This window comes from Ananas comosus, linkage group 1 (genome assembly GCF_001540865.1).
Source record: "Ananas comosus cultivar F153 linkage group 1, ASM154086v1, whole genome shotgun sequence".
Classification (NCBI taxonomy): domain Eukaryota; kingdom Viridiplantae; phylum Streptophyta; class Magnoliopsida; order Poales; family Bromeliaceae; genus Ananas; species Ananas comosus.
The window spans coordinates 85,678-107,519 of NC_033621.1; the positions used below are offsets into that span (position 1 = coordinate 85,678).

Consider the following 21,842-nt stretch of genomic DNA (forward strand, 5'->3'; position numbering starts at 1 on the left):
GAATCTTCCCACCCCCACTAAACCAGCAACTTATAAAATACTTTCCGGGAAAGGCAACCCGACCCCAAAATAATGAACTACAATTAGTAAGTATCTTCAATTCCCCTGCTAGGTTGTGATATACACGACCAGATCCATCCAAAAATCTCAAAACTGCCCCCCCCCNCGACGGCACATTGCCGGACCACAAGCGAAGCCCTCCGGCAGCATTCTTCTGCGTTATCATTATCAGAAGAAAACACAGCACGAAGCATCTCCATCCCACCTGTGCTGCGCTCCGTACTCCATTCCTCTTTCCTCCGCACTGCAGCCCGCGACGGCCCAACAAAGCTTAGTCTCGAGCCCACCATCCTGGGAGTACCATGTGAAGTGTGAACCCCTAATTCCCAAAACGCCCCTACTCTCTCTCGGGGCCCTAACACTTCCCTTCCCTTTTTCCGTCGTCCCCGTTGCCCGCCTTTTCCCCGCTTCCGTCGACGGGAGGGGGCGGTGGCGGCGCTCGCTAGCGCCGCCGGCGCATGCAGAGAGCTTCTCTCTGAAAATTCGGCTTTTTGAAGCCTTCTCCTTTAAGCCATTGGCGGTCGCGGGATTGCGTGCACCTCCTCCGATCACTTTTACCGAGTTCTCTTCTGCTGAAGCGATCATCGAAGAAGACCGAATAGAATTCTCGAACCCCTTTTTTTTCTTCCTTTCTAATAGCCGGAGAGGATCTGTATTTAGGGTTTTTCTTTTAAGTTCCTCTTTCCTTGTTTGTTGGGGTGTGTGTGTGTGTGTTTTTTTTTTAAAAAATTAATTCCCCCTTTCCTGGTTGGTTTGTGTGTGGTCGTTGACGCGGCCGGTGATGTCGGACGACATAGTGATGCATCTGTCGTCGAATTCGAACCCTTCGAACCCATCGCTGCCGTCCAAGCTGGCGAAGCTGGAGGCTCGAATGGCCGGGAAGAGCTCCTCTCTTCCCTCCATCCAATCCGGGTGGCAGCAGCAGCAGCAGCAGCAGCAGCAGCAGCCTCCTGCACCTCCTTCTCTCCCTCCTCCTCCTCCTCCTCCACCTCCTCCGTTGAGGTTTCTGGAGAAAGAAGAGCTTCCCGAGTCCTCTTCTTCCGATGATGATGTGAGCTCTAACAGATCACACCCTGCCCCCTTTTATTTACTAAGTTGTGTCTTTGTCTGGTTTCTAACTTTCCTTCATTAGTACGCGATTATTTTTTAAAAAAATTTCAGGAGATCAATTGCCTTCTGTAAAATGTTGCAATGCAAACAAACAATTTGGTGGGATTTGCTACGTATTTATGAGCTTTCGATTACTACTTTGTTGGCAGATAGATTAAATACTAGTTTGCTACTTCTATTGCATCTTTATTCACGGGCCAAGTTAAGAATGCCCTATTTCCAGTTTTCTACTGGTTTTTCAGTAGTACTGGTTCTCTAGGAGGTCGCTATTTTGATTCAGGCTTTTCATTTCCTCGTTCCTCTTGTGGATCTTTTCTAACCTCTTGGTCCTGGTCTCAATCCTGATATTTTGACTGAAACTATCATCTTATGTTTTCTGAATTCATGTCGAAGCTTGGTTCTTCCTTTAGCACTTCTATGAAGATAGAATGTAAGTCTTGGATATAAGTATGCTTGCTGTCGCATAGCTGATCTGGCATTTGTTTTTCAGAATTGTAATGAGTACTTGATACAACACAACTCTCAGAAGCGACTTAGAGTGCAAGAAGAAGACCACACCACAGCTCTTCAGCATTCTGAGGTGTGTTCCTCGTTCCCCGTGTTGGTTATAAAAGTGCACAATGTTCCTTGTTCCCATTCTCTGTGCTGCTGTTGAGTGTTGGCACAATTGCTTGGTAATTGGACTAATTAGGAAGCGGGTGGAAGGATGAAGGTCGCAGAAGTCACGGACACAAGACCAAGCTTGGGCAACACGAACAAGAAAAAGCAAGGGCGTGGTAGAGGGCGTCCTGCAACGGGCAGGGGACGTGCTTCAAAGATTACTGATCAAACACTATCCTCACCAGCTTCCACAACAATCACATCGAATGGACACTTGGACAAGCCGACCAACAAGGTATGACTTTCCTATGTGCTAGCTCCTGTGCTCTAATTTATGCTTAATTAGACCCTCGCTACTTCTGTTTTAAATGGGACATTCCTCTCTTGACAACCTTTTTGGTTCCCTTATTTGGATTGCAAATCATGACCAGCCAGTGAATAAGAAGAATAATCTACTAGGTCAACAGAGTAAGAATGCATTTAGATCTCAAAATCAATCGGCAAGAGATATCCAGTAATGAGAGTAATCTGACTTTTGCAGACCACACTACCTGAGGGCTGATATAAAGTTTTCAATGGACCTAGGCATCAGACTCATTTTTCATCCCTAAAGGCTGATTAAGCTGATCTTGATGCAGGACAGATTAGTCCTATCCGCACCCGATTCTGCATCAGATCTTAACATGGAAAATTTTTTGCACTAAATTGATCTCCACCTATTGCCTAGGCACTTCCCTGCTGATTAGATAGAGGAAAGAAAAGTCAACACTCTTTTACTTAGCCAATTTATGGTTCAAGGATAACATCTCTTCTTTTCCTGTCCATCCTATAATCCATTCACATGCACACACAAACTGTGCGCTCATATAGTCACACACACTCAGATATGAATGTGTCCCTGTAACATAAAAATGTATAGGTCGTCTTACTCAACTATCATTTTGGCAGGAATTTCGGTCGAGTGTCCAGCTTGGCAATGATGAGAGGACTGCTTTGCAGGTACTTGACCTTGTCCTTTTCACTATGTATAGGCGTATAATTCTAGCAATTTTGTTTCTGTCGCATGCCAGATATTCTTTTTTTTTTTGGCCTCCTTTTGTAATCAGTGCATAAGAGTGTTTCTTATCCTATTTATGCTTGCTAAATGTATTCTTGTACAATCATTGTCACATATCTTTGACGTGATTTCCATCAATTCTGATGTATGCAGATGTTTTTAAATATGTATACATTAATGCATAAAATATACAGAGATGTGTTTGGAAAATAGGCAGCAACTAAAAGTACGCTATATATTGTATCAATAATAGGTAACCAAGCTGCTTTTTATTGACTGTAGCAACTCACATTATAATGACTGTAGCATCTCTCTATTATGGTACAACTGCATATTTGATGACATAGAGCTTTGTACTTCTTATAGTTTCATCATATACTACATATAATCAACTGAAAGTCTGCCAGATTTTACGAAGGTACTACTAATTAAAATAATGGATGTTTAGAATATGGGATGCTGAATATACAATTTTGTGGGAAAGAATGTAGGATCTGATTGTTAATACAAAAGGTGCTTCCTTTCATTAATGAATACGTACATGCTACTATATACATATATAGTAAGTTGTATGTCACTTTTTGTCCTCTGCTGCATAGGAGGAGATATCCTTGTTACGTAGAAGAATTGGGTTGCTGGAGGAGGAGCTGAAAAAATCACGCCAAGAAGCTGCCAATCATCATCGTCTCTGTTCCCAGTTAGAAAAGGTTTAAATTATTAAATATCTAGTGTTGTTCTCGCTTTTCTATTGATTATTGATTAATAGGGATTCATGACTTGTACTGTTATTTCAAATGTTCAGGAATTGAAGGATCTTAAAGAGCATGATCAACAGGTGAAGACAAAGGTTGTATTCTATGAGTAACCTTGACATAAATTCTTGATGTGTATCCTTGCCTTGAAGCTTAAACAGTAATACAACCAAGTCATGATTTGAGCTGTGATAATAATCAAGAACAACGGTAGTGTTATTTCCTAGAAAATCATATGGAGGAGTCCAAAATGTTTTTTTTTTTTAACTGAAAGTATTAAGGCTGTTTAATGATGCAAGATGTTAAAGGGGCTAACAAGGATAATTAACAATGTGATTTGCTATCATGGGAAGGCAAAGAATGTACGCATGTTCGGTTTCTATAAGTTTACATGTGATGTGGCTGCATGCCATCAGAATCTGATCTCTGATAGCATGCTAAGCTGTGAGAAATCAATTTTGGAGAATATCTCTGATGATAATGTTGCGTTGTAGAAATATACAAATTTGGAAGGAAGCCCATCTGTGAAAGTCAAATCCTTTTAGAATCTCAAATCTTGTTCTGTTTATGTCCTTCTAAATTTGTTGGTTGAAAAACCACTCCAGTGGTCCATCATACAGCTGTGCGAGTAGTAATTTACCTAGGATTTCAACTTCTCTGTCATTTCAGGAATAATTTAGAATTACAAAAATGAAGATCATTCATTTCTCTTCTTGGTTAGGAAGGTTTAAACTGCATGCATCAAAACTTAGAATCAGCTCATGGTGATTTTAACACCGACTGCGGTTAAATGCCCTGCCATCTGTAATGATGCGATCCTGGCATTATCTTGTTTGAAGTTCTTTAAATTAATAAATCAAGTGGTTTTGCTGAAGGAGACAGATGAATTAACTTGTTGATTAAGCACTAGGAATGCTGTCTTCCGAGTAGGATATACTTAATAGGTAAGGTATTCGATAACACAAGTATAAATTTGAACCCGTTGTCCAATACTATCTTTGCTGGTAGGATTAGCTCCCTTTATCGTTACTGTGTAGACTGATAAGGTTAAAGTTTGGATATATGGAAAGTATGGAAGAACACTGAGCAGTGGGAGATCGGAAAGGAACTAGGAGTACAAAAAGGGTGCAAAGCAGTAATTGCATTCCTTAAGAGTGATATCCGATATATGCCTTAGAACAGTTATTCAACGTTTAGTATAACTGCTTTGTTGGATTGTGATAAAAATCAGGTGCCATGACGTGCATAGGTAAAGCTGATATATCGCAGAAGTTTGACAGTTAACTAGGTATTACTGCAGATTAATTGTGGACAACATTGATATGAGACTTCCTCTTTCTATGCATGTGAATCAATTATGATTTCCATCCATCAGATGTTTCCATGCTGCATGGATGGATGCATGGATGGAGACAGACACAGCATGGTAACCTTTTACCATGTGGCATATTTTTCAAAAATTAGGATATAATAAAAGGAGTATAAGAAAATGGATTTACATATATACCTGCAAATATGCATGCATATAGAAATAATATAGATAGATATATTAGTTGAAATTTAACGAAAACGACATGTATATAGGCATGTATACATGGAAAAAGCTTTTTCTTGTGTTTTATCAAGCGACATATTACTGTATCCGTTATAGTTACCTAACCAAGTTTCTTTAATTTCTTCATCAGCATAAAATGGACGTTTTTTATGCATTCTCTAATTTTCAGTGGTCTTCTGTGGGACTGCAGTCTCTTAATATCTCGATTCACTTAATCGAAATTACTCATTAATGTCCTAGAAGTATCCAAACGTAAATGTATTTTTAGTTTTATTTTGTAAAATTAAGTGCGTAGGGTAAATATCTGATTTGTATATTCGTTAGCATCTAAGATATCTGGCAGTAGACATACTTAGAGTGTTGAGGTCCCTGTGCATCATAGATATCTTTATTTCAGCAAGAAGGTTAGATGATGAGACTATCGTGGTGCGTTTACGCAAAGCTTGAGTGCTTTTTCTAGTTGATCTGAAAGGCAGTAGGCAGGACAAGGTCTTGGAGTATATAGATATCGGGAAGGCATTTTAAATAGCTCGAGGCGGATGGATGCTCGTAAGGTGTCATAGTGCAGATTTGCTATATATTAATACATCGCTTATTTGGTTATAGGCTTTCAGTAGAAGGTTAAGATTTGTGTATCACTGGTTGGCAGTATTTTTGAACGTGATAAATCCAACCATAGGAATTTCCCGAGTTATGTTGTACTATCTCTTTCTTCGAACTTTCTTTTGTTGAACCATTCAAGTCTAACATCACCGGTCTTATTGGCTTTTTCTGTTTCCTATATGTTTTGAATTTTTGATACAATGCCAGATGCATGAATGTGTTGTTGCATTATGCTTCAGAACAACTTGTTACATCATAACTTCTGTGAAAAGAAACAGTTATAACATAATTGTTTCACAGGGCAATAATACCTGTTTTTGTTTCCGATAATTTTCCTATGATCTGTTCTTCTACATATCTGAGTCTCTGCTCAGTAGTTCTGATAGATTTTCACCCCATACCTTGTTCTATTTTTGAATAACCATTCTATCTAAAGTGAAGTTGTCTGCTGAGTGATTAGATATGTTCTAGTTATATTTCGTTTCTTTTCTTAATTGTGTGCTCAGCTGTTGTTTTGTTCTATACACACTTAGCATTCTTTAATGATGTGCTTAATTTTCGAACTATAACTTTTTTATCAACTTAGATGCCTACAGCATTTGCTGTCTTGGTGATTCAAACTAATCTCTAACTTTAGCCGACATGATTCTTTACATAAATGCAGAGAATTAAAGTCCTATCTGAGCTGCTGATAGCTGTATCAAAAGCAGAGAGGCAAGAAGCAAGAATGAGGATCAGACAAGAATCTTTTCGGCTAGGCAATGTTGGTGTTATGAGGTGCATTTCTTATCCTTAGTTTATCCTGTTATCTTGGGAGGTAATTTTTATTGTCAGAGAGAAAACTAGAATGCAAAATAATTGATCTGCTTCAAAGCTTCAAATTTATGGAATGCAGTTACCGCATAATGCTTTCTGGATTTTATGCTTTTGTACAATTCTCACGAAATTCTCATTGAGTCGCACACTATTGGAGATAAGCTTGGTTGATAGAGCATCTAGGGCTGACAACATTGAGGATTTTGGAAAATTCCAGATTTGGCTATACATGAGGGTTTTTTTGTTTTGTTTTGTTTCTAAGAGATATATGAGGTAATTTGCCAGAGTTTCTTTGCTTATCTCTGAGAGATGTGCAAGGCAAAGAGTCAAAATGGCATGCTGTTGTATTGCGACAGTCTTTTTCATCTCTTCTGTCAGAATTATGATATCCAATATCGTGTTAACATGCTTCAAATGGGTTTATATGTTTATTCCAGCCCTGTTTTTACCAGCTTTTGTTCTCTGGTCAATGCCCTTTCAAAAAAGTTGCAGCAAAATTGTACAATCCTTTAAAATTTAGCTATCATTTAGCTATCCTCTGTTTTTACCTTTAATGCTGTTTTAACTGACTTCTGTTTTAGATAACAACTCAAATTAGGCCATCTAATTTACTAAGTGATAGCTAAATTATCCAATCCTCTGTTCTTATGTATGCTTATTTATACAATCCTCTATAATGATGGTTATAGAGGTTATACTTTGATACATTTTTTACATTTATTCTCTTAATTTTCCTTCTACAATGATTGACCTTTTCATCTATTTTAAAACCTGTCGGACGCATACAACTGCTCTTGCTATTTGATTCCAATACTTCACACTTTCACAGACATAATGGAATCTGTTGCTATTCTGTCAATAAAGTACTTCATATTGTCTATGATAATTCTACTTTTATGTGCTTTCCTTGATAAAATGCAGAGCTGGAACTGTTATATCTGAGACATGGGAGGATGGGCAAGCAATAAAGGATCTTAATACTCATCTTGTAAGCTTTTCTTGCGCTTATCTACATTTTCCATCAAGGACATCAGCACACGAACATACTAATGCTGTGTGATGTGAGTTAACATGATTGTCCCACATTTAATGCTTTTTGCTTTGAAAGTAGCTCATGATGCATATGATTTCTCTTGTGAGATCTTCCAATGATGTTACTGTGTATTCATTATTTTTTCCCACCTTCAATTAGGCTGCAAGACTCAGATTCAATCCTAGGTCTAAACCTCAGGTCTGAGCCTGGCCCAGATCACAAGTCTGGCTAGGCTCTCCAACCTACACTAAACTTCAGGGCCAGGCTGGGCTGCATCATGCTCAGGTCGCAATCATTTTTCTTCCATGAGGTTGTAGCCTGGACTGGCCTGAAACACAATCAAACTTATCCGTTCAGGCTAGTTCAGTCTGAGATCCATGTCATTTTTCCAGCCCAATATTTCAGGGCAGCGTATTTGTGCCGCTCAGGTGGGCCTAGCCCTTTGGAACTCCTAATTATAACTTTGCAACTGTAGTGATACACTCAGGCATTTTATTTCACAGTTTATTAGCATTCCTCACTGTAAGTGAAGATGCAAGCAATATGCAATGTTAATTACCTGTAGAGCATCATTTGTACGAAATATCTGTCTTCCTGCAATGGCAAAATGTAGTAAATATCTTGCTCTCCAGTAAGTCCATTTTTTTGTGTTCCACAAAGCTACTGAAACTAAGTTCCTTGCATCATATTGAATTTTTGTATGTCAAATGACTTACATGTGACCCTATCTTGGTCTCTCAGCTGAACTTATTTCATATATGACATTATTTGACTGTAGAAATCTTTGTTGGAGACGAAAGAGGCTATTGAAAGGCATCGGAAATCACTTAAAAAACGACAACCAGGTAAATCCCTTTTTCTGTGTTCAGTGCTTATTATATTCTTTTTGGTTCACAGAATTCATAAGCGTCCATGCATGAAAAGGTATTCCATAGATAATTTGCAGCTGCAAATATTAGTTTGATCTTTTCACCAAATTAAATGATTTGGACTACTTGCTTTTTAATATGTTGTCTGAGTTTGCTGAGCATGGTCAAAACTAATATTGTCAACGTTATAATGACGCATGGCTTGGCCGCATAATGCTGTAAAAATTGTGGTGATTTGTTTTTACTTATTTAAGGCACGTTTGTGTCATCATCCTTTTTTTTTTTCTTTCCGCACAAAAATTGTGTCTGCACAATATCATTTGTTCATGTCAGTTAATTTACCATCAGCTATAACTGTTACTTGGATTGATTTTACAGTTCTTTTCTCTTGTAGATAAGGGCGAAAGCAGCGATGTTGAAACTGGCATGTCTGAAGAAGATTTCCTTATACAGGATGAAATTTGTAAATCACGCCTAGCAAGCATCAAACGTGTAAATTACATTTGTCTTTATATATTTGTCTAACTGTGATAGGTCGACGCTTTCTATCTCACTCAGATTTTCCACAAGATATTCAACAGTTAAAGGTTCTGATTCTATCTCTGTTAGTAAACCACTTCTGTACATCTCATTCTTTCTCTCTACATTCTTTTAGGAGGAGGAAAGTTATTTCAGGGAAAGGGAACGTTATGAATTGGAAAAGGGAAGGCTTATACGTGAAATGAAGCGCTTAAGAGATGAGGATGGATCACGCTTTAACAATTTCCAAATTCTTAACCATCGATATGCTCTTTTAAATCTTCTTGGGAAGGGAGGGTTTAGTGAGGTTTACAAGGTAAAAACTTGTTACGACTTGAAGTATATTCATATTATGAGCTTGTTTTAGCAATTAGGCAAGTTGTTTTGTTTAAATGTGGTTAATTTTAAGAAGGTGAGATCAGAATGCAGTAACTTGGTTTTTTATCTTACCATTATTGCCATTGCTAAAAATAGTACATTTTCATAATGATTTAAAAGGGGTAATTTTCAAGCAGGCATTTGATTTGGTGGAGTATAGATACGTAGCTTGTAAGCTTCATGGTTTGAATGCTCAATGGAGTGAACAGAAGAAGCAAAGTTATATACGCCATGCTATTCGAGAATACAACATTCATAAGACCTTGGTGCATCCTAATATCGTTCGGCTATGGGATATCTTTGAGATTGACCAAAACACCTTTTGTACCATTTTAGAGTACTGCGGCGGTATAATTCATTCCCTTAATTATGCCATTTTGTTGTATTTTGAGTTGATCGTTTTCTTATATGATATTTTCATGGCCTAGTTGTTTCTGAGCAAATGTGCTGGCATGTTTTCTTATTCTGATATTTTCTTGACTTGTTTCTATGCATATGTGCTGACACCAATGTTTCTTTTTTTCATTAGAAAAATGCTACTGCCAACTTTAACCATTTTAGTTTTTTCTTTCTTTCTTTCTATTCAGGGAAAGACCTTGATGCAGTCCTTAAATCAACACCTATTCTTCCTGAAAAGGAAGCTAGAATTATAATCTTTCAGATATTTCAAGGCCTTGTCTATCTCAATAAGAGACCTCAAAAGATCATTCATTATGATCTGAAGCCTGGGAATGTTCTCTTTGATGAGGTTGGTGTGTCAAAAGTGACAGATTTTGGACTAAGCAAGATAGTGGAAGATGATGTTGGATCTCAGGGTATGGAACTAACTTCTCAGGGGGCTGGAACATACTGGTGCGTACACTGGCAATTCCTTCAACTTATTTTTCTTGACTTTTATTTTGTCTCAGCTTAAATTACACTATTGTTTTCTGCCAAGTAGGGGGAATATTACTTGGTGCTAAATATGTCCATGATATTTTTCTTCGTGGCTATTTTCAGGTATTTGCCCCCAGAATGCTTTGATCTTAGCAAGACACCGCTAATTTCATCAAAGGTTTGTGAACTATTCTTTCGCACTAAAGTCTTCTGTATTTAAGAAGTGTGATATCTCTCCGTACTCTTGTAACCCTTTGATATCTGAGTTAGAATAGGCCTTCTTATCATAATCAATTCCTCGTTACCATAATCTTGTAACCGTTTAAGAAGTCTGAGGACATGATTCAGTTATCTTTCCGTCTTACAACTTTTAGCTAACACAACCTATCTCTGTTTTGTCTATTGTTTTCGGGGTTAATTGCTTAGTATGATTATCACACTTATGCTTCTGTTTAAAGATGCTTAAGTGCATATATTATATATAGTATGCTCATCTACTGAACAAGATAAAAGGAGGTGAAAAATAATTCTGTGCTACTTGGTTGTGTATACTATTTGTAGCCGATCTGCTGAACATCTGCTGGAGGAACATTGCAAATGTTACTGTGACTTAATACATTTCAAAGGTTGGTGTATAAATTGCTCTCTTTGCCTGCAACAGGTGGATGTTTGGTCAGCTGGTGTAATATTGTATCAGATGCTCTTTGGTAAGCGCCCGTTTGGTCATGACCAGACGCAAGAAAGAATACTTCGTGAAGACACAATTATTAATGCACGCAAAGTGGATTTTCCACCAAAGCCTGCAGTGTCAAGTGAGGCAAAGGTTAGCCTTTCTTCCTCGGCCTATTTCTCCTGTTTTGCCACTCGACTTAGTGCATTTTTACTTGTACTTGAATTGCTGGGGAAAACCACACCCTATCCTGCAAAGATGCACTCAGCACGTTAAAAAAGAATTACCATGAGGCCTTGTGCGGAATCCTTCACTCAAGCATTTTTAATAGAAACTCCATGTTCTTATGATTATTTCTGTCAACAAACTGCCATGGCAATGAGCGCATCTGAGTAGTTACTAGACTCTAACAATTTTCTTTGATGTTGTCAGGAGCTGATTCGTCGCTGTTTGACATATAATCAAGCGGAAAGGCCCGATGTACTAACCATTGCTCAAGATCCTTATCTCTCGTATTCAAAGAGGTAGGGAAATGCTGATCCCTTCGGCATATATATAATAGTATATATATTGAGAAAGAGAGAATAGGCAAAAGCCATTTCTGTAGATGTTGTAAATTGTGTTCTTCATAATTAGAAAATATTCTGATCAACAATTTATTTCGTCTCTTTTGTTAGTAATATAAATGAGACAATGTTTCAAGAGGGAAACAATTTGTGTAAAGATGCTGCCGAAAGGAGGCTAAAGCAGTATGGTTGGTTTTAAGCTAGACTGCTGTGTTTTTTTTTTTTTAAAAAAAATAAAGGTTTTGGAGGTGCATCTGCGTTTTGTCTAACATGACAGGTGCATATGGTTGCTCTAATGCCCAATTCGGAGCTACCTGAATCCTGTGCTCGATAGATTTCCGAAGCTTGTTGCCTGCTCGTACAGGTTTATATGTCGTTGTTTTGTGGAATATATATTTTTATCCTTCGCTTTTCATTAGCCAAAATTTCAGTGTTTCGCTGCTTGTGCGCAGTTGAATTTGATTGAGGCTGAATAGAATGAAATACAGAGTTTGCCCTCGTCAGAATTATTATGCTCTAAATAAAGATTGCGTCACCTACTCCGTGCTAAAATTTTCAAGCTTAAATTGACTGCTGTCGTGCTGATTAGGACGGGTGATTATAGCGTATGTTATATGTTATTGTAAGTGGAATAAGCAGAAACTCAAATCGCTTAATGAGACAAACTTTNACAAACTTTGTGACAAACTTTCTGCTCATCTATTCATCATGTAGAAAAAAGACTATATGTGGGAGGGAAGAACAAATTTCTAACATGGATCCTGGAACAACCCGCCCCCCCGCACAATCTTCTTGTTAATTAATTGGCTAATCTATCATCGTCCCCACCCCCCACTCCCTCCCCCCCCCAATCTTTTTGTTAATTAATTGGCTAATAATCTATCATCGTTCCCTATCTACCTCGCCGTTCTGGGCTTTGTGGTCAATCCAAATCCAAAAGGAAACAAGGGGTCATAGTTCTGGTCACCCACATTCATGGGAAGTTGGTCGACGGACTTGAACCAGGTGCGCGGGAGCTTCCCGGTGAAGCCGTAATCTCCGAAGAGGACATCTGTCACGCCCTGCCCTTCGGAACCTGGCAGCCAAGCAGCTACAAGAGCATCCATAACAGAGACATAAGGCTCGATCACCACCGGCCGACCGGAGATGACGACGACCGCACACTTGACAGCACTACAGACTGCCTGGATCGTGCTCGGGCCTGGATCCGGAATGGTCAGGTTGAGGCTGTCCCCAGCAGTCTCCGTGTAGGGGTGCTCTCCCACGACGACGATGGCATAGGAGAAGTTATTGTTCCTTACAAAGTCGTTGTCGGGGTTCTCCGCAAACAGCACGGTGGTTGCTGGGTCGACGGTGGCTTTCACAGCATCCAGGATTGTCGTCCCTGCAACCGTCGTAAAGAATTAGTTTATGCACCCATTACCATTACTAGCTAGCTAGGTGGTTTACCAACCCTACAGAACAGGATTAAGATGAGTCTACATCAAGGATGAAATGTGAGCTTAATTGATCACCTAAAGTGATCCTTCCACTAGCTCCCTGCCATTCTATCGTCCACCCACCGCATTGGTAGCCTAAATTGTCCGCATGGCTTCCGGCAACGAGTATCTTAGGAGCGTTCTTAGGAAGAGGCAGCAGAGGCTCATAAGTTGATTTCCCATTTTTCAGAAGCACAAGCGACTTCCTCACAGCCTCCCTCGCTAATTCCTTGTGTTCCTGCAGAAATGCCATCACGTCAGTTTTCGTTCGGTAATATGTTTACACCAGGCCAAAGACATACATGTATAAAGAGCACATGGAGCAGCAGCAGGAGTGAGGGAGAGAGCTCTACTAGTAAGTACCTTCTTTCCAAGCTGATCGGCTAAGCTGAGATCAGATAAAGGGTTTTCGAACAAACCCATGACGAACTTTACGCGAAGAATCCTTCTCACTGCATCATCGATTCTGCTCATTGGGATCACATTCATGTTGACCAGGTTAGTCAGGCTGTTGATAAAATCCGCGTAGTTATTAGGAACCATCACCTGTCATGCAACACCGCATACAGATGTTAGGACAACAGCGATCAAAATAGAATTGATAGGATTAACACCTTTTAGAACAGTGATATTTGATAACATGTCAAGAAGAATTACTAACAACGACAGCGAATTTCCTTTGCACATTTATGAACCTTCCTAGCTATGTAAGTCAGCAGCTAATAATATATCTCATTAAAGTCACTGGCGAGTTACAGTAAAATAACTCTGACCGAGTACCTCAGCAACTTATGGCAGTAACTTTTTATCTCACTAAACATCATAGAGAGAGATTCAAAAGGAGCTCCCTCCAAAGATCAAGAGACACTGACCATATCAATACCGGCAGTTATGGAAGCTTGGACAGAGTACGTGTAATTTGCACCAGGAGGACTTGTTATTCTATCAATGCCCTCCCAATCTGAGATCACAAAGCCCTGAAAAATTATTAGCATGCATATCGTAAGTTCAAACTATAAGGAGAGAGGAGTAAATAAGCAGAAACCTAATATGTGTTCTTGCTGGTATCATGAGCATTTAGGAAAGCACAGGAAAAATCTGAGAACCTCGATTGATCTCAATACCCTGAATTTAAGCTGGTTCTTGAGGAAACGAGTGATGAGATCACGATTGGCATGCATTTTGACCCCGTTCCAGCTGGAGTAGGAGATCATGACAGTGGAGACACTCTTTGCAATGGCGTCATAGTAAGCAGGCACATGGATGCTGAAAAGTCCTTGGCGGTCAATAATAGTGTTATTCTCGTTGATGCCCTTCTGGGTCCCGCCATCACCAACAAAGTGCTTGGCACAGGCCACAACATTGTTCCTGTTGAACGGCGCATATCATATTGATTCACTCAATTAGATCAAAGGATAATTCAGAAGCGTTCAGGTACATAGATGAACATCTCTTTATAACATCCTTAATATAAGCAGTATTTCTGATAACCTTGTTTACTAAATAATATACGAAACTCATATCTAGAAAAGGAGTATGTAAATCTGGATCGTCAAGTGGACATTGTGATCTTACTTTCCAGCAACATAAGGAAATCCCCTGGTATAGTTAGCCGGAACATCACCCTGTAAACCAGGGATTATTTCAGTCATTGCTTGGACTATCTTGTGGTCTTCACTGTAGCTTTCGTAGCAGCGGCCCCACCTCGGATCTCTACAAACCTGCACCACCACCAGCCAAACAAAAGGGAAATGAAAATCATTAAAAGGAAAAGAAAAGGATTTGTCAAGCTTCACGGTATCATAATCATCTAACAATGTTTCAAATAAAGAAGCTACTTTAGCAAAGTGAAGAATGTGCTTGTTTACCGCAATGCATGGTGCAAAGGCATAAGGAATTCCAGTAGCTCTGACTTCAAGAGCAGTTGCCGCACCAATCCTCTTCACAAGATCAGGATCCCTGTAGTTAAGATTGCAAGAGAAGAAAGGTCAGGGTAACATGCTGAAAATGCTATGCTGACAGCATGTTCAAATGGTAGACCAAATATGAGACGAGTATTGGGAGAGCCGACAGATTTTATTTCAAATATGATTTAGAATGGCAAACTTACTCGATATCATTATTTACTATACTATAAATAATACATATAACATGACCAGGGAGGTAATGGATATTATCATGTTCATTAGTATCGGAAAGAAAAAAATGCAGTATTTGGAGTTAGATTTTAGTTAATCAATCTTTTCCAATTATAATGCAGAAAGCATTGCGCGAATGGGGTAGTATTATACTGCTATCATCAATTGCATGTAGCATTACGGCACTAATGCACAGTATTATAATACCAGTAGAAATTTTCTATAGAAAAAAGAAAGGGCCATATACTTGCCTTGCAGCTCCAAGGCCAATGTTGTGGGGGAAAATTGTGGCACCGTAGACATTGTTATGCCCATGAACGGCATCGATCCCATAGATCATCGGAATTCCTAAACGGGTGGACAAGCAGGCCTTTTGGAACTCATTTATCATATTCACCCAATCTGCAGCGGAGGCCTGCGGGGCTGGAACACTCCCACCACCACTCAGCAGGCTACCTATAAAAGAAAAAAGAAAATAATTTTGATTCATTGAACCTTTATTCCACTGGTCTTCATCATATATAGCTGAAGAATGAGCAAATCATCAGTCTAGAATGTAGAGTTAGACCTATATAGTAATCCTTCAAGACTTGAGGTGTCGCTACTTTTCTCTCAATCTGAGTCATCTGGCCAATCTTTTCTGCAAGAGTCATCCGATTCATCAGATCTCTGACTCGAACATTAACCGGCTGGCTGGGATCTCTGTACTTCATATACTCTGCTTCTCCAAGAAAGGCCCAAAATAGAAGGAACGAGATGACAACAAAAGTCGTCCCGAATAACGCCATCTTGGGATGGAGTAAGAAGCCAATCCAACTTCTTCTAACCTGATTGGGGAATCGACAGCATGAGGAAAGAGGTGCGAAGAAGCAATTAGGCATAAGCTTACAACAGTAACCCATGGAGCAATTGTAGAATAGGTAGGTGGGTCTTATGGAAACGAAATTTTAGATTGAAAGAAACAATCGGCAAAATGAATCAGAATGCAGCTATGAACTAAACCTTGCGTCTTGAGATAGCCATGATCCGGGAGATAAACTAATGCAATATATATATATATATATATATATATATATATATATATATATGTTACAGATCTCATTACGGTGTATTAAGGAAAAGATTTTCTTTTCCTGGACGCAACAATCAGACCCTGTAATTGTTATCAAAGTCATCGATAGATGTATGGACCTCAGGATAAAGCATTTGAATATTATATCAGAGTTCTGCAATTTGCAATAAAATATAGTTTTTTATGTCATCGGGCACACACAAGGAGAATAAATTATGGGAATGATTGGTAAGGAGAATGCCGCTCGAACAAGCAAAACCAAATATCAGCAATTAGCCAACTCTCGCGAAGATGACAAAGATCAAATAGTCGGCATCACTACACAATTTTGACTCTCTCTCTTTTCTTTTTCTTTTTCTTTTTTTTTCATCCAGCATGTTAGAAAATTTATCAGCCTTTTTTTTTTTTCTTTGGTGGCTTTGGAGAATGTGAGCTGGTAGCGGGGATTAACAACTAGAATTCAAATAGAAAGCCACAAAAAGGAGATGATTTTCAACAATCTGGCTGTTCATGCTTTGTCGAAACTAGAGATAATGTATTCCACTTTAACAATCGTGTTAAAAGATGTGAAATAATCGTTTCATCTCTTAAAATCTAAAGTATTAAAAAATAGTGTTTAAATAATGTATATATTCAACCAACAACAACAGCGAAGAAGAGAGAACCAAATTTTGTATGAGGAAAAATGGGAACGGCTTCTGTGAGTTTGCGAAGAGAGGCAAAAATCAATCAAAATACGAACAATCGCCAAACAATGGGGAACCATTTCTCCGGAAAGAAGCGATCAAAGGAAGGAAGGAAGGAAGGAAGGAAGGAAGGCAGAAACTCCCAACTATAAGTGAATCACGGAAACGATTAAAATAATAAAAAAAAGAAAAAGAATACATTGCACGTATCTCCCCCGCCCCGTCTTCAACGGCGCCTTGTTTTGGCTGTATCAGCCATTTGCTGCAGTTTTGAAGGAATGCATACGATAAAATAGAAGAATGTTTGTTAACAGCAAACTTCGTCGGCACGAAATAGACGAGAAGAGGAAAAAGAAGAAGAACAAAACTTCAGTGCCGAAGAAGCAACGCTCAAAACAGGAAAGAGAACTATGTGCATTTCCTAAACCCAAAGTCAGGTCTTCTTATTTACTCTCTTTTTTTTTGTGGGGGTGGGGGAGGAGGGGTTACCTGAAAGAGGTCGAAGGTAGCTTAACCTCGCGGCAGTGGCAGTAATGAACAAAAACCCAAATACATGCCAAGGAATGATCACTCACCCTATTTGGGCCAAGAAAAGTAAATGAAAGAAAAAAAAAAGAAAAAAAGAAGAGGAAATAAAGCGAAAGGGACTCACAGATGGTAAGGAGAAGAGGCAGAAGTAGCAAGTCCGAGGAGATTTAAAGGAACAGCAGGGAAGATTAATTAGGAAAAGAAGCACTCCACTCCACCTCCTCCTTCCCTTTACGCAACGCAACTACTCTCTTCTCCGCCGCCTCGTTCTCTGTTTTCGCTGGAGGGACGGGTAGGGAGAGAGTAGTTACTACTACTGGTAATAAGAGAGTGTGGTGGGAGAGGGGCAACGAAGCCGGGGGACTTTCTTAATTCTTATAATAATAAGGAAGGAAGGAAGGAAGGAATCGCAAAATAATAAAATAACATTATTATTATTATAATAGTTAAATTGTAACGGTCGAGTCTGTTTCTTGGAACTATTTACTGGTCTAGTCTCTTTACAAATTTTTTTTTTTTATTTATTTATTTTTTTAATATTTCCAATTTAGCCTTATTTTCATAGATTGTGAAAAAAAATAATAAATTAATAATTTTTATATTAATTAATATGTTAAGTGGGTGGAGATTATTTTTTTTCTCTTTCATTTTAAATTAAGTGAATGTAATGTGATTTTATATATGAACACTTTTAAATTATATTGACTTGTATAATCAAATTAAGTACTAATAGTACTAATAAAAAAATTATAATTTAGAAATATTATTATTAATAAATAAATTTTTTATTAAGTGTTCATATATAAAATCACATTACATTCACTTACTTTAAAATGAGAGAGAAAAAAATAATCTCAATCCACTTAATATATTAATCTATATAAAAATTATTAACTTTTCATTTTTTTTCTAGTGCGAGGCTATTATGCTTTTGGAAGCACGGAGCCTTCCGTGCTTCCACGTCGTTTTCGATGTTGCGACTTTCGAATCGTCGATCGGCTCCGTTAAACTTAATCTAGAGTATTTAAAGTACCTAGAAAATAAATTTTATGATTTTTCGATATCATTGGCCTAGTGATCGAAGGGGCTCAAAATCAATAATTTTAACGGCCATAGTGAGCCGTTTGCAAGTTTAACGGTGTAAAAATATCCAAATCATGTAAAATTTTGATAGAAAATTTTTTATACTATATAAAACAAGATCGATATTTTTGATCTAAAATTTTAATGTCATATTATCACGTTTTGTAAAATTTTTATTTTTAGCCGTTGATTTTGAGCCCCTTCGTTTACTAGGCAAATAATATCAAAAAATCACATAATTTATTTTTTAAATACTTCAAATACTCTAGATTAAGTTTAACGGAACCGATCGACGATTCGAAAGTCGCAACATGAAAAATGACCTGAAAGCACGGAAGGCTCCATGCTTCCAGAAGCATAATAGCCTCACTCTTTTTTCTAATCTATAAAAATAAGGTTAGATTGGGAATACTTTTCAAAAGGATGCTAGATAGGAAATTTTTCTTTGTAAAGAGGCTAGACAAGTAAATGAATCCTGTTTCTTGTGAGTGAGTTAAATTACTAAATGAAAGAAAATCATTGGCTGGGGCTACCGGCTAGTCTGGGAAATTCACCACGAGCAGCCGTGCGTGCCGGATACCGAGCCAGGGTTTTGAACTCGAGCAATGCCAGTTTGGACACTCGCAATAGGTTTAAATTTTTACACTTTTGTCCAGTAAAAATTAAATTTTCTGCATCCATTTTATTGTTTCTCTTTGTTTAATACTAAAATTTTTATTTTTAAAAAAAATTTGTGGATGATGAGATATAAAATTTAAACTCATTTTTGAATGTATAGATAGTATTCCTTTTTGAATCCTACCTTACTAAATTGAATATTTCTACAACCAAAAGTACTGCTGTTGTATGTTCTTAATTATTGTTATTTTTTATTATATATATAGAAAACTTTGATCGATTATATTTTATTTAAATTTTGTTTATTGGTTAATGTGTACTTTCTAAAAGCGTTATATAAATTTGCGGATAGATTGACAATTTATAAAATGAACTTTTTAAGAGGCTCAAAGAATTATCCTTTGAGAGAAAAAATGCAATATGTATGCTTATACACGAACGTAAAGCTCATATATACCCCTGCGCACGATTCTAAACTTCATAATAGATCAAATTAATTTTCCGTCAAAGCAAAAAATTGATAAGATAAATAGGGAATAAGAGTTTTCGGACGAATAGGATATAAAATCTATAACTATTCTAGGAGTGAACATGTTGCTCGTCCTTCATTCGTATCTTGATAAGCTCCAATAAAATAATGTAATCTAACTATCTAAACAGAGAGGAGCAAATTAGCTTATTTATTATTTATGTAACTTTCTTAAATTTGTATTTTCGCTGATTGATGATGTATGAGACAGTTGCATGTTTATTTTATTTGATTTTCTCCTTTGGGATTAATTAATGAAAAAAAAAAGAGTGGGTAATTTGAGAGAGAAACTAGCCGTTACAGGAGGTGGGCCTCCGCCTCGCCATCTTCGCGTCAGCCATGTTCCTCCTCCTCCTCCTCCTCCTCTTTTGTACAGCATTCCCAACGGATTGGTCGGCAGCACGACCCCCACTCCGGTCTGTCGACACACTGAATAATGCTGGCAAGGTGCTTGGCCGCTTGCACGCAAAATAAATTTGATATGATAAATAAGAAATAGTATATAGCTCTTTTAAATGACCAAAAAATATATAATAAATATCACACTTTGAAATGTACCACCAATAACATTAATGCTTAACTCTATACAAAGTATTATCGAATCATTGCTTCACTCTATTCATTATGCGTGTGGACAAACAAATTTTGAAAAAGAAAGAGGAAAAAAGAAGGGGGGAGCTTAATTTAATATCTAATTTAGAAAGATTACGCGCCACCTAACTAATAAATGATGTCAATACGCATGCCCCATAGTCATTTTCTACCAACGTTAATGATGATATTACCTAATTGACTCTTCACAATCAACAGAACAATGACAAATTTGTTCGCATTGATTAAAATTGGTCAGATTCATGCAGCTACCCATCTGTCAAGTAAAGCTGAAATAAGTTAGCCTGCAAGGGAATCTGGTACTGCTCTGTAAGCGGTGTGGCAAAAGTCTTTTGAATGAAAACTCCACAAGGATTTCAGAAAGAGAAGAAACAAGTTTAGTAAGAGAGCTATCTTATGTTCAGGGCTGCATTTGAGACAACAACGCCTAAACGTGCAGCTAGTAATGAGTAATTTCATTAGAAAGATTAATATAACCAGACGCAAAAGTGACGCACCTGAGCTCTGCAGCTTTCGCTACCACCAATCAAGCGAAGGCTAGCTCATACTGAGTCCCTCTGAGTCCCCACATCCTCACTCGCTTTAAATGATGGTGCAGAAGAAATCAAAAGGCTCCCATGATGTCCTCCCAAGTACTCAGCCAGGTAACAGATATAGTCAGGTTACGTTAATTAGTCAGGTACATACCTACATACCTATATACGCATAACTTGCCGCCATAGTAATCACTCAGCAAAAAAATTCATAGACAATACGGTTAGGATCAATATGCCGCAATCAATGACAAAAGGCAAACCGCATCTGTTAGACTAAGATCCAGCTAGCATAAACCATGACATGGAGGGTTGGTATGAAGTTTCAATCCATGGCATGCTCAGATGCAGAAAACCGCCAACCACAACAATAATAATGGTAAAAATGACAAAGAGAACAACACGAACAAAGTATCAGAACTAAAAGATCAAAGCTGAGGCACATTTTTGGGCCCCAGCAAATAAGCCGGGACTGGCGCCTTCAGCTTGTGATGCGAGACTCACCTTTCCAAACTATGGTCCAATCCAGTTTGAGCACCAAATGACGAGTAAGATTTAAACTGGACCAAATTATTAGTTTAACACCTCCATACTTCAGCCCACTCAATGTGGCTCTGAAGTAAAATAAATTTATTTGTTCAACAACTCCAGTGCCGATATCATTGCACCAAATATCACTACTAAAGTACCACGAGTGTGAAGTGCGACAAAAGCTTGTCAAGTGATATGGTATGTAAGGATTGTTTAGACAAATCCAAGAAAAGATCTGACATCTGTTTGAAATGTCTCTAAGAATGGCGCTGACCGGAGGCCATCCATCAGTATATGCTGTGCCTAGTAGCATCAGCTAGCCTCTTGAGGTCGCCCGACGGGGCAGGAAGACATGTTTTTATCAGATACTGTGCAACCAGACAGAAAATGTAAGATGAGAAGAGAAAATACATTTATTAATTTGGATATTAAACAAAAACAATTAGCAAACAACGCACGCTGGCATTTTCAAAACATAGAGTTAGACTGCTGGCATATGAGAGTTTAGTCGAGAAATTTTCACAAATGTGCTTCCAACCATCATAATCCTTTTTTTAATCTAGCCAAGCA

The 21,842-nt window shown here is 38.1% G+C and overlaps 2 protein-coding genes across 6 annotated transcripts; one reads left to right on the forward strand and one right to left on the reverse strand.

Annotated features, from left to right (window-relative positions):
- LOC109717848 (serine/threonine-protein kinase TOUSLED-like) lies at positions 207-11,683 on the forward strand. 2 transcript variants are annotated; one of them, XM_020243797.1, is made up of 16 exons: positions 207-1,111; positions 1,661-1,750; positions 1,883-2,065; positions 2,719-2,769; positions 3,427-3,534; positions 3,630-3,674; positions 6,402-6,514; positions 7,475-7,541; positions 8,365-8,431; positions 8,850-8,947; positions 9,111-9,290; positions 9,490-9,700; positions 9,940-10,204; positions 10,352-10,406; positions 10,890-11,051; positions 11,331-11,683. In XM_020243797.1, exons 1-16 carry the CDS (start codon positions 842-844, stop codon positions 11,424-11,426), a joined length of 2,061 nt encoding a protein of 686 aa, XP_020099386.1. In that variant the 5' UTR covers positions 207-841; the 3' UTR covers positions 11,427-11,683. The 2 variants fall into 2 exon arrangements, with proteins under 2 accessions (XP_020099386.1, XP_020099378.1); XM_020243789.1 differs by having other exon boundaries at positions 208-1,111; positions 1,862-2,065.
- LOC109714406 (beta-glucosidase BoGH3B-like) lies at positions 12,292-20,061 on the reverse strand. 4 transcript variants are annotated; one of them, XM_020239033.1, is made up of 11 exons: positions 17,491-17,707; positions 17,328-17,414; positions 15,649-15,907; positions 15,332-15,536; positions 14,811-14,901; positions 14,518-14,663; positions 14,067-14,310; positions 13,815-13,919; positions 13,306-13,488; positions 12,979-13,180; positions 12,293-12,848 (listed from the first exon to the last, which is right to left on the reverse strand). In XM_020239033.1, the coding sequence occupies exons 3-11, from the start codon at positions 15,866-15,868 to the stop codon at positions 12,361-12,363; spliced, it is 1,884 nt and encodes a 627-aa protein (XP_020094622.1). In that variant the 5' UTR covers positions 15,869-15,907; positions 17,328-17,414; positions 17,491-17,707; the 3' UTR covers positions 12,293-12,360. The 4 variants fall into 4 exon arrangements, with proteins under 4 accessions (XP_020094614.1, XP_020094611.1, XP_020094622.1 ...); XM_020239025.1 differs by lacking the exons at positions 17,328-17,414; positions 17,491-17,707 and adding an exon at positions 19,898-20,061 and having other exon boundaries at positions 12,292-12,848; XM_020239022.1 differs by lacking the exons at positions 17,328-17,414; positions 17,491-17,707 and adding an exon at positions 19,892-20,061 and having other exon boundaries at positions 12,292-12,848.